This window comes from Cervus elaphus, chromosome 5 (genome assembly GCF_910594005.1).
Source record: "Cervus elaphus chromosome 5, mCerEla1.1, whole genome shotgun sequence".
NCBI lineage: Eukaryota > Metazoa > Chordata > Mammalia > Artiodactyla > Cervidae > Cervus > Cervus elaphus.
In genome coordinates, this window is record NC_057819.1 from 62934265 (window position 1) to 62946821 (window position 12557).

At 38.8% G+C, this 12557-nt stretch overlaps 1 protein-coding gene across 8 annotated transcripts in view; it reads right to left on the reverse strand.

Moving 5' to 3' along the window:
• Positions 1-3498: 3498 nt before the first annotated feature.
• SH3D19 (SH3 domain containing 19) overlaps positions 3499-12557 on the reverse strand; it is a 196659-nt gene continuing 187600 nt past the window's right edge. For all 8 annotated transcript variants that reach the window (XM_043902595.1, XM_043902594.1, XM_043902592.1 and 5 more), the window contains 4 exons: positions 11914-11966; positions 8909-9095; positions 8408-8505; positions 3499-5463 (listed from right to left, as the gene is read on the reverse strand). In XM_043902595.1, the coding sequence (XP_043758530.1) occupies positions 5347-5463; positions 8408-8505; positions 8909-9095; positions 11914-11966 (455 nt within the window). In that variant the 3' untranslated portion in view covers positions 3499-5346. The remainder of the gene's footprint in view (positions 5464-8407; positions 8506-8908; positions 9096-11913; positions 11967-12557) is intronic.

Genomic DNA, 12557 nt, shown 5'->3' on the forward strand with positions numbered 1-12557 from the left:
ATGTCTGGCTATGTATGAGTGAGCATGAGACTGGGATACGCCAGGTTACCCAGTCATTAAGACCTTTTTTGTATGGTTCTGTGTACTCTTGCCCCCTCTCCGTATTCTCTTCTGCTTCTATTAGGCCCTCAATGTTTCTGGTAAGGACCAGATATTTTCCATTATTTTCCCATTCAGTAGGCTGCCTGTTTGTTTTGTTCATGGTTTCCTTTGCTGTGCAAGAGCTTTTTAGATTGATGTTGTCCCATTTATTGTGGCTTTTATTTCCCTTGCTTGAGGAGATGGATCCAAAAAAATACTGCTAAGACCAACATCAAAGAGCATGCTGTCTATGTTTTCTTCTGAGAGAAGTTTTATGGTGTCAGGTCTCACATTTAGGTCTCTAATCCATTTTGAATTTATTTTTGTATATGGAATGAGAACACAGTCCAGCTTGTTTTGCACTTAGCTGTTCAGTTTTCCTGACACTATTTATTGAAGACGTCATCTTTTTCCCCACTGTATTGTTGCTTACTCTGACATAAATTAATCATCTGCATAAGTGTGGGTTTATTTCTGGGCTGTCTATTCTGTTCCATTGATCTATGTGTCTGTTTTTGTGCCAATTACATACTGTTTTGATGACTGTAGCTTTGAAAGTAGTTTGAAATTGGGGAGTGTGATACCTCTAGCTTTGTTCTTCTTTCTCCATATTGTTTTGATTAGAGTATTTTGTGTTTACATACAATTTTTAGAATTTTTTTTCCTAGCTCTTTGAAAGATGCCTTTGATATTTTGCTACGGATTGTGCTGAATCTGCAGATTGTCTTGGGCTGTATGGTCATTTTAACAATATGAATTCTTCCAATCCATGAGCATGGTATATATTTCAATTTGTATCGTCATTTTCTGCCATCAATGTCTTATAGTTTCCAGAGTATGAGTCTTTTACCTCTTTGGTTAGGTTTATCCCTAGGTATTTTATTCCTTTTGATGCAACTGCAAATAGGATTGTTTTCTTAATTTCTCTGGTAGTTCATTATTCATGTATTGAAATACAACAGATTTCTGTAATATTAATTTTGTATCCTGCAACTTAACTGAATTCATTTATTAGTCCTAACACATTTTTGGTTGTCTTTTAATGATTTTTCATATATAAAATCGTGTCATCTGCAGACAGGTTTACTTTTTCCTTTCTAATTTGGGTTTCTTTTATGTCTTTTTAAAATTTATTTTCATTTATTTATGTTTGTCTGATTGCTGTGGCTAGGACTTCCAATGCATTAAGATTGTCAGTCAATTCCTGCTAAAAAAAGAGAGACAGAGGCTTCCCTGGTGCTCCAGTGAATAAGAATCCACCTGCCAATGCAGGAGACACAGGTCTGATCCCTGGTCTAAGGAAGAACCCACAAGCCTTGGGGCAACTAAGCCCTTGCACCACAACTGCTGAGCCCACACTCAGAGCCCGGAGCCACAGCTGCTGAGCCTGTGCGCCTAGAGTCCGTAGTCCACAACACGAGAAGCCACTGCAGTGAGAAGCCCGTGCACCTCAATGAAGAGTAGCCCCTGCTTGCTGCAACTGGAGAAAGCCTATGGGCAGCAACAAAGACTCAGCACAGCCAATAAATACATACATTAATTTTTTAAAAAGAGGATAGAAAACCCGGGGGGGTAATTCTCCTTTCTGAATGATGAATCTGAATTATTCTCCTGAAAAAATATTTCATTGAGTTATTGCCTAATTTGTAGTATTTAAAGAAAAATAATCCATGGTGTACATACAATTAAGATTTCTTAAAAATAAATCCAGAATGTGTCCCAGACTCAAATATAAACTTATTAGTTATAAGCAATTGAGTTGATCTATTAGAGTCCAAAATACTGAAACATTTGTGCTCCATGTGTATAAAAACCTCAGTTTAAGACTGCCCTGCTGTTGCCACGAGCACAGCCCTACAGACGCAGATCTTTTCAAGATCTGATGTTCCAGGCATTCAAATATTTCCTATTAAACAGAAAAAGGAGTCCCCATTAATGGATCAATCCATGTTTGAGTTTTTAGGTAACATCAATATAAATAGCCTACATAAAATTGAGAATCTCAACACAAATCTTTATTTCTTTTTCAAAGAAATAAATTCAAGGTTTTATTCTCTGTAACTTATTCTAGTCATAAGTATTACACTCGAGAAGTTATAGTTGTTTTTTTTTTTTTTTATAATAAACCAATTCTACTTATTTGACTACTAAAAAAGAAATGTATCACTTTAGCACAACAAATACAAAAAGTTCTGAATCAGGACTCAGTAGAGATACGTTTTGCTTTAGGCTCTGCCATACCTGTATGAGCTTAGGCAAATCATTTGACCTCTGCAGGTTGAGCTCTGATGGGCAGACTTCCGTGGTTTAACAGGATGAGACTGCAATTAGGTAAAAGGCCCCTAGATGGTGGTGGTGTTCTGAGTTAGGCTTTGTATTTCCCCTCCACCCCAAAATTACAGTGAAGCATAAAGGAGTAGGTTAGAAAATTATTTCCTATTTAGTTCTGAAAAAATTCACTGCTAAGGATTCAAGTAATGACATTCAAAATAGCACTGAATTATGAATCATATGGTCCAGTTACATTTGATATTAATTAAAAGAAATATACCATGAATGATTATATTAATACCAAATATATCTTTGTAATTAGCCTATATCATCAGTATTTCTCTAGGTGTATTTATCTAAGCTTAAGAAGCTGAACAAAAACTAAACAATTATTGTTAAGAGTATTGATGCATAATAACCCTATAGAAAAATAAATTTTTTTTCAAATGCCAGTTCTAACAAATTTTGATAAATGTACTGATTTTTTTTCATAATGAATATTTCAGACTATTAAAAACCTATGATTCCCATGAGCACAAATGACATTAACCGCCCCTCCCAAGTCACATAAACTAGAGCATCTTTTAAAGAAATCTGCTGTCTTTTAGTGTTCAAAAGGGTAAGAATTAAATGACTTCTCTAGTTTAACCCACCAAAGAAAAAGGATTTGGAGATCCTAGTCTGTGGTGGCTTAGATGAACAATATTAGGTTTTCAACTAAAATTCCTGAAAAGAGCAAGAATACATTTCTATTTCTCCACTGTGAAATTCACTGAGTATAAAAGTCACATTCAACCAATATACAGAAGAAAAAAGTACCTATGAAAACCTATGCCATGCTACATTTTTACTTCTCATCAGTTGAGTATGTAATAAATGACAAAAAATGATGAAGTGGAAGACATATAACTGCAAATTTTGTTTCAACAAAGATTTTTTGTCAATAAAGAGGAAAGATATTTGGATCATAGTGGCTCCAAGATAGTATCACTATTACATGAAAGTTACCCCATCCATCCAGCCAACCAACCAACCAACCAACCAAAAACCTCTATTGAGCCTATATTGTGCAAACGGCTAGAGATAAAAAGATAAGATATCATCTCCATTCTCAAAACCTCAGTCCAGTATTCAAGAGAAAAGGACTTTGAAAAGTTCAGTTCAGTTTATTATAGTGTCAAGTAGATATACACCTATTGCACTTATCATTCTGCTGACAGAGGCCAAAATTTAAGAGGAATATTTTTCTCCAATAAAGCTAGGTTTTCCTGATTTTCAATATAAGATGTTAAGATTACACAGGCAAAGAAATATACCTCATGCCCTATCCCAGTCCCCCCGAGTCTCACCTTCCTGGCGTTATACAAGCTTGCTGCAAATAGGAATTTAGTTGAGACAATGCTTTAAGCCATCCACTTTTTATGAACTTACTCTTGAGTAGTATTTGACGTTTTCTTTATTCCATCTTCTATACCCAAAACATGTTTAAAAAAAACCAACAAAAAACAGCTCCCATAGCCCAAAATCAATTGTAACCATATAATGGGAAATGAACTTTAATCAAAGACAAGGTAAGTCTCTCGTTCGTTACAGAATCCCACATGGTGTTCACATAATGGTTTCATCACTTAACTGCCTAACTTTTTGGACAATGGAAACAACAACAAAAGCAAAAAGGCGGCCCAGCATATGAAAATCTTCTCAAAAACAGAAGAAAGTTATGAACATTGTTGGGAAAGTGTTTTACATTTCCAATGAAATTCTATTCCATTGATCTGTTTGAAAGATTGTCTTCAACCAATATATTTGACTTAAGCCCAGAAGCTGTAATTGATTCGGTCTCACAATGAACCACATTTTAGCTTTAAGACTTTTATCTTAAGCCTGGAGTGCATAACAATGGATAGCAGGAAAGTGGTTTTTATTTACTCGAAAAACTGCAGGGATGAGCTAGGGGGAAAAAAAAAACCCTGAAAGTATTAGCCTTCAAATTCTCAAATTATTTTTAGCTCTGATTATATTTAGAAGAATGAGCTGGGGGTTTGGCATTGTTTCCCATCTTAACAGTTGCTCTGTATTCTGAGATATATGTATGTGATTCATAATGTACCACTGTTACAAGACACAGCTTTAATATATTACTGGAGTAACGCAAAGAAAATGAATTTTTCTTTGAGTACCAGTAATTGTCAAAAGAATGATTACAGAATCAGAAAATGTGCTTTATAATAACCCTGTTAACATAAAGTATACACAGAGGAAAGAAATAAGTACTGCAGGTATGTGAAAGAGTTAGTTATATTAGCAAGGCTTTTCAGGGTGGTTTTGGTTCTTATGACCAAGATGCATCAGACTTTAACCACTTTCAGACGCTGGGACAAAGGGAAAACATCTGGCAACACAGGAACATTTGGTGACTGTGAGCTGGTTCACCACATGCTCACCAAGGCTCCACCAGTCAATGAACTACTCCCTTCTGAAACAAGGCTTGCCCTGGTCATAAGGATAATGCTCTCAAGCTGTTAGAATTAATTTGAATGTCAAAAATGAAATTTAGGTTACCAACCATCGCCTGAGAGTTACAGCATGTAGAATAACACATGTCCTCTTTTAAAACCGAAGTGAAAAATGAAGAAGCACGGTTAATTTACTTGTGCTGGTGAACACAGATGTCCCAGTGCAGGGTTCGCTTCTGAGTGTCCCAATGTTGCCCTGTCGCCAGACGCTCTGCTGGGGGAAGGGCCTGCCTGCCTTGCTCCTGCTTGATGTCCTCCTTGGTAGAAACGGGCTCATGGGTTTCCATGAGCCTGTTTCTAATGCGAATGAAAGCTAACTACAAAATCAAGATGTTTTCTGCTTTCAGAAAATTCTAGTATACCGTATACAGCATCGATATTTCTTTCAGTTTAAAAAAATAGTGCAAAAACATATCTGATAGTCAAAGTGAGAGTTCAAGTGAGTTTTTGTGCCGAGGAGCACAGTCAAGCATCACCTTTAGCTAACTTGTAAAAACTGAATGTATGTTTTGGGAAATATTCCAGATTTTCCCATCAGTTCTCCACTCATCCAGTCATCATCGACAGATTCCAGCTCTGTTATTATGTCTCCAGCCTGTAGGAAAACAGGAATTGGAAATAATGATTACATTTCTGTTGAGAGTACACATGTTAAGCTGCTTCTCTTCCTCAAACCCCACTCCTCTGTCATTGTCGCCTTTGTTGCGTTTCCTGGTTGTATTTTGTGCCCCTCAAATTCACCACTCCTAATCTAAAATTCTTCTTTAATAAATAAAAATACCAGCTAACATAAATATATATATACATTTTTTCCCCAAATAACAAGTACTTATCAGGCACCCACTACGTGTCAGACACTCTTCTAGGCACTATGGATACAGCAATGAAGAAAGACCTTATTTCAGAGTTGGGAGACGATAACTGAGCCAGCGGAGGAGGGCAGAAAGTGTGAGCTGCCATTGCGTCAGGGCAGTCTGGGAAGGCCTCCGCCAAGGCGACACGCAAAGGCCTGGTGACGAGAGGGCGCTGCATGCCCACTGTGTGTGTGCCGTGTCCTTTTCTATCTGCTTTATGGGAATTAACTCATTTATTTTATTTTTTTATCAAAATAAGAACAGTGAAAATTAACTCATTTAAACAATACTGCAGTCCTAGAAGTGGTACCATTATTTCCCCATTTTTGAGAAATATTTTTAGAGATTTCCTTATCTTATAGAAAAGGAAACTGAAGCTCAGAGGGATTACGTGACTTGCTCAGTGCTGCATGTCTGGTTAGTGGTAGAAAGAGGATTCAAATCTAGTGATTCCACAGCCTATCCAGGAATCACAATGGATAACCTAATGTTATCCATCATTAGGCATGTAACCATCAGGCATGAGGTCACCACAGTATACAGTCTACCTTTTTACTTAGAAAGGGTTTTACTAAAATGGCCTTTTCTCAGCCTCCTGAGCATTTTGTACTCTACATTTATTCTTCCACATAGTGGCATTCTCCTCCACCATTTGGTGCATTCCACTCCGCCACGGCCTCAGTATCAGACTGCACTCTTCCCGTCCCTGACTCAGCGCATGATTGTCTTCAGTGGGCTACTCAAAGGATGGTGTGTCTTATTCCTGTGTGAATTATATTATCTCAACAGTTATCTCATGAAGCTATTTTGTCCTTTATGGTTTCTAACCACTTCCTGGAACCTGAGTTTAAGATTCTGTAACGGTCCAAGAATACCCTGGCTACTTTCAAGGATATCTTTATCAGGTTAAATGGATTTACTTATAGCCCTAGAACACTGCTCTTTGGAAAACTGGTTTAAAGCCGTTCTTAATGGAAAATGGAAAGGGAAAATGCTGACTATCCAATGTCATTAATTTAGTTTACTCTGCTAAAATGTGTGAAAATTTTGGCATTCAAAGTTTCTGTTATAAGTTCCTTCTGGTTCCTAAATTATAATCCTTGACTAAAACTATTTTTCTTAGCTCTGGTTCATACATACATATATGTCACATCTATTTTCTGAGAGCTAGGACAATTTAAACAAAGTTTTATTTACTAATATTATGTCAATATTGAATAAAATATTAATGATCAACAATACTGAAAATGGTACAGCATCCCTTAACTAAAAAACTCCAGAACTATCTTGCTTACAGTCAGGCATTTGTAAAATGAAGAAAACCTATTTTCTGGATGATTATACTGACATAACCTAAATGAAGGCCAAAATAATACCCAAAAAGTCTGAATCCAGAAAGTTCACTTGCAGTAACAGTATACTTGAGGATAAAAGGAATTAATTTTGAGCCATTGACTTTCAAGATTGAAAAGGACTAGGGCAACAGTTTCTAAACATTTGGATTTTATGGACCAAGAAATTAAAAAGAAAGAAAGAAAGAAACATATAGGGTTACCAATTATAATTTTGCATAAGAAATATGTATCATCTACTAGTAATATTTTATAACAGAAGCCACATTTTAGTATGAAAAATAAATTCTCAGAAGAAAGTAAACTCCATCACAAAACAGAAAAGTTAGCAACCTTACACTGACGTATCTCAGCATGCCCACCTTTCTCCATGGCTCCCCTAAAGCCTCCATATCCCCAGCCATCACTGTTTTCCTCATTTTGTTGTAGACAGGTGTCAACCTTATGTGGGTACCCACTGTCTTAAGTCTCATCTTGTCCAATCACTCCTGGATACTTCAATTCCCTCTGTGGCATCCCTGCTCTGAGTATCTCCAGTGATGGGGAATCCCCACTGCCTGACAACTCTTCTGACGGCATCTGGCCCAAGACCAAAGCACTGCCGTGGGTACTTTCCTCTGACCACAGTCCACCTGTGGATGCAGAAACAGGATCATGCAAGTATTCTGTCTGAGGTTAAGGTTAGGCTTTAGGCTTCTTAAGAAACCCGTCTCAAAGCACCTCGATCTTCTGGGATCACTACCCTAGAGTCTGTTCAGTACCTCTGTGGACAACGCTCTGGGGCCTCGTGTGGCAGTGCTGCAGAGGCCAGCTGCAGTAGGGGCCACCTGACTTCCCCACGGATTTCAAGACGTGACAGCAGCAGGCGGCAAGGGCCATGTAGAGGACCAGCCCTTCTTTACTTCGGCTGAGCTGCACAGTGTCATAGGATCTTAACTCCTGAACCAGGGATCAAACCTGTGGCCCCTGCAGGGGAAGCACAGAATCTTAACCGGGGGACCACCAGGGAAGTCTGAGGACCGTCCTTTACTAGGGCTTCCAGTGAAGCCTCCAGCATTAGTGAGATCACATGTCATAAGGCTGAGGAATAAGGAATTTGTTAGGCAACTGTGGGTCTAGCAATATCAATATGACTTTAAGTACCTAACTGCTCTGCTGATAAGATACATTTGCCCTAGTCACTTCTCTAATCTCATCCTTAAGAACGAGGGTCTGAGATCTGTTCACTCTTGATCAAGGATCAATACTCCATGCAAGTGTTCACTCTTCAGTGGAAGACATTTCAAAATTTACAGCTGCTTAATGCAGTTACAAAAAAGATGCACATTCTGACCTTGAAGGAAAGCTCATCTTCATTCTCCCCATGGAAATCATACAAGGCTTTGGCCTTCCTCCCCTTCAGCGATAAAGCAGCCATGCCTTTTGCCTCAGCTGTGAAGACACCGAAAATTCAAATACATAGAAAGACATTGACTAAAACACAAATCAAACATTTTAAGAAATACCCCTTGTCATTTCCAGGGCATAATATTTTCAATTAATTTTGAATTTAACTTGCAAAAAGATGACGGATGTTCTCTTAGCAGAAAAAAAATTATACAAAATATATTCAGGAGATAAAACTAGCCATTATTGATTAAAGGCATCTTTATCTCTTTTTCTCCCATAACTTCAACAAATTATATGCAGAAAGTTTGCATAACCTTAAGAATTAACTTTCAAATATAGGCCAACAACTTGAATTGAGCATGGCCAGAGGGAAAAGAAATCTGTATCATTTCAAAGGTCTTGGGGTCCCCTTGGAGGGTAAGAGCCTCCCGGGCAGCAGTGGTACCTGGGCAGGGCCGCACGAAGACGGCGGGGAAGATGCCCTCTCGGTCCCGCAGCCTGCCCTTGTACCAGTCGGAGTCCACTCGCTCCAGGATCAGGATCCGGTCTCCCCTCTTGAAGGATAAGTCCTCACTGGTCTCTGCCATGAAACTGTGCAGAGCTTCACACCATTCTCCACAAAGATTGTTCTCCTGTTACAAATCAGTTTGGTAAGAAATGTGAAATTTCATTTCAGATTAATTTTGACAAAGCTTAAAAAGTGGTGGCAAAAAAACTAAGGGGTCACAACGTTTCAAAGTCTGAGGGCCACTTTAAATCACTCAATACCTAATGTCACTAATAAATTTCAGAAATAAAAGCTTCCAATGACTTTTTTCTTAAAATTCTAAATGACATGTGATAAAATTTGTGACTTTGCTTTTAAGGGATATATAATGCCAAAGTAAAATTTTTTTTCTAATTATGGTCTATGACATTGTGTGTGCTAAGTCACTTCAGTCATGTCCAACTCTTTGCAACCCCATGGACTGTAGCCTGCCAAGCTCCTCTGTCCATGGGATTCTGCAGGCAAGAATACTTGGGTAGGTTGCCATGCCCTCCTCTAGCAGATCTTCCCACCAGGGATGGAACCTGTGTCTTCTGCATTGGCAGGTGGGCTCTTCACCACTAGTGCCGTCTGGGAAGCCCATGCTCTATGACATTAGTTACATTAAAAAATTAGATAAAAGTGTATCATATTTGTATATAGTATTTATGACACTATGAAAACATTCTGGCAAACATATAATTTTCCTTTTTTCTTTTTTTCGGCCACACAGTGCAGCTTGTGGGATTTTTTTTTATTATTATTATTTTTTATTGAAGGATAAGTGTTTTACAAGCTCATGAGATTTTAATTCCCAGACCAGGGATTGAACCCAGGCTCTTGGTATTAGAAGCCCAGAATCCTAACCACTGGACTACCAGGGAATTTCCAAGCATGTAATTTTCAGTGAAGACCTTTACCTAAATTAGGAAGGATCAGAATGGGCAGTCTGTTAATTCCCAGGTCTCTACCTGGTGACTCAGCAATAAAGCATCTGCCTGCAATGCAGGAGATGTGGGTTCGATCCCTGGGTTGAGAAGATCCCCAGAGGAGGAAACGGCAACTCACTTCAGTATTCCTGCCTAGAAAATTCCATGGACAGAGGAGCTTGGTGGGCTATAGCCCAGGGAGTTGCAGAGAGCTGGACACAAGTGAGCGCACGGCTGAGCACTGCACACACAAGCTGGCTGAGAGGCTATCGGGTCCCACGGCCCAAGACTGCATTAGTGTACACTTCTCATTTCACAAGTCACAGTTCGCTCCAAGGCTGGCAGGACAACCACCCAGATGTGGTGGGCAAGCGTGATGGTTCATGCTCCAACAAGAATGCTTTTTGCTGCAAATACATCATAAGAGGGTTCTGCTCTGAGACAAGGAGTCTCTGCCAACTCGGATGGGAGCCCTGTGTTCAAGAAGCTCAAGTAGGGAGGCAAGGATTACACCAAGATCAAAAGCTTAGAGCCAGATGGGCCTGGGTTCCAGACCAGTTCTGTCACTCCCAGTTAACAGAGGGCAAGACGTCTCACTGCTCTAAGCCTCAGCTTCATCTCAGGGCTCACGTGGGGATCAAATGAGGTAATACGTGTAGACTGCTCAGCATGGTGCCTGGCACATCTTAAGTTCTCAACAGTTGATGGCTTCAAAGAAAAACAACAAAATAAGCAAACAAAAAACCCTAACCCTATCCTCTTGTTCCTGCACTTGAGAAACCAACTCTATAGAAGAGTACTTGTCATTCCTGAGAAATAGTGGCCACCACGCGAACATTTCCTTTTGAAGAACTGTGGTCACTTTCTTTCCTGTTTGACGATCAGTGGGGGGATGAGAGAATTGAGAGACACACAGCCCAATGACCCCTGATGTTGTGACAAACAATGACCCCGTCAGGCTCACTCTTCTAAAATCTGTCACAAAAAACGATGGAAGTCACTCACATTCCCATCCAGTTTGAACACTTCTGAAGTCATGCTAGACACTGTAAAAATTTTAATACATTTTTTCTCTCTCCCATTATAAAAATAATGCAAATGTTCCTGAATATTTGGCAAGTTCGGAAATCTACAAAGAATGGGAAAAACATCCATCTATCTATAATGTTAACCACCTAAGGAAACTGAATGTTAACAACTTAAATACATTTCCTGCTAGTCTTTTTATGCTGTATATTCAGTTTCATTATATGTTTTCCTCCCATGACATTTACTTTACAAATCTAGTTTTTCATGCTCAGAACATTTTCCCAATAATGGCCATATTCAGGTTATTTCCAATTTTTTCATGTTTATAATAACACTGCTACGACCATCTTTGTGACTAAAACCTTGTCTCACTTTTCATCTTTAGGGTGAGAGATAAAAACATTGATAACAATAATCTGTACTTTTCCTCTTTTAACAATCACATACCTATAATTACTTGTTTGCTGTTGTTGTATTGAATCTTTGGTTAACTAGATACGTTAAATGGTATTTTATTGTCTCCTTACAAGGCATTTCTTTGATTACTGTAAGGTTAAATAATTTTTTTAGGGACTTCCCTGGTGGTCCAGTGGTTAAAACTCTGTGCTCCCAACACAGGGAGCGTGGGTTTGAGATCTGGACAGGGAACCCAGGTGGTGCAGCCAAAACACAAACAAACAAAAAACCTTTTTTATTATCAGCCACTTATACTATCTCTTTCATGAATATTCTAATGTCTCTTTCCTCATTAATTTTTATCAGTGTTTGTATGTTTTTCTAATTCATTTGTATGATGAACTCTATGAGCAAGAAAAATATTGATCACCTAACTATTTACCTCAAATATCTGCTACATGAATTTAAAAATTAAACACTTCTTTTGATATAATTATCAATTATGATTTTAATAGTCCTCCCAGAGATAAAACTTGGCTTTCACCACAATTATATATTCAAGCAACCTACCTGAGAATTTGCACCAGAATCTTCTTTTTTGGTCTTTGGTGGTACCTTTGCGCCTATATTTTTAAAAGAAAATCAAAACTTCAGATGTAAAGACCATACAGCATTGGGAAAAAACTTTGAGAGGAAAGTGAAAAGTTTGGGATTCCAGATCAGTCTCTTCACGTACTGGCTACTAGCTTTGCCAGGCCAGTACAAACTACCCTCTCTGGGTTTGTTTTCTTTACTGTAGACCGAAAGAGGAAATACATTAGTTATACTCTATAGGCCATTTCTGTTTAAAAGTTGATGACTCTTTTTTTTGGCCATCTCTAATATGAAGCTTCCCTGATAGCTAATATGAACAGCTTCCCTGATAGCTCAGTTGGTAAAGAACCCGCCTGCAATGAAAGAGACCCCGGTTCAATTCCTGGGTTGGGAAAACCCGCTGGAGGAGGGATAGGCTACCCACTCCAGTATTCTGTGACTTCCTGTGTGGCTCAGCTGGTAAAGACTCTGCCTGCAATGTGGGAGACCTGGGTTCCATCCCTGAGTTGGGAAGATCCCCTGGAGAAGGGAAAGGCTACCCACTCCAGTATTCTGGCCTGGAGAAGTCCATGGACTGTGTAGCCCAGGTTGTCACAAAGAGTTGGACACGACTGAGTGAC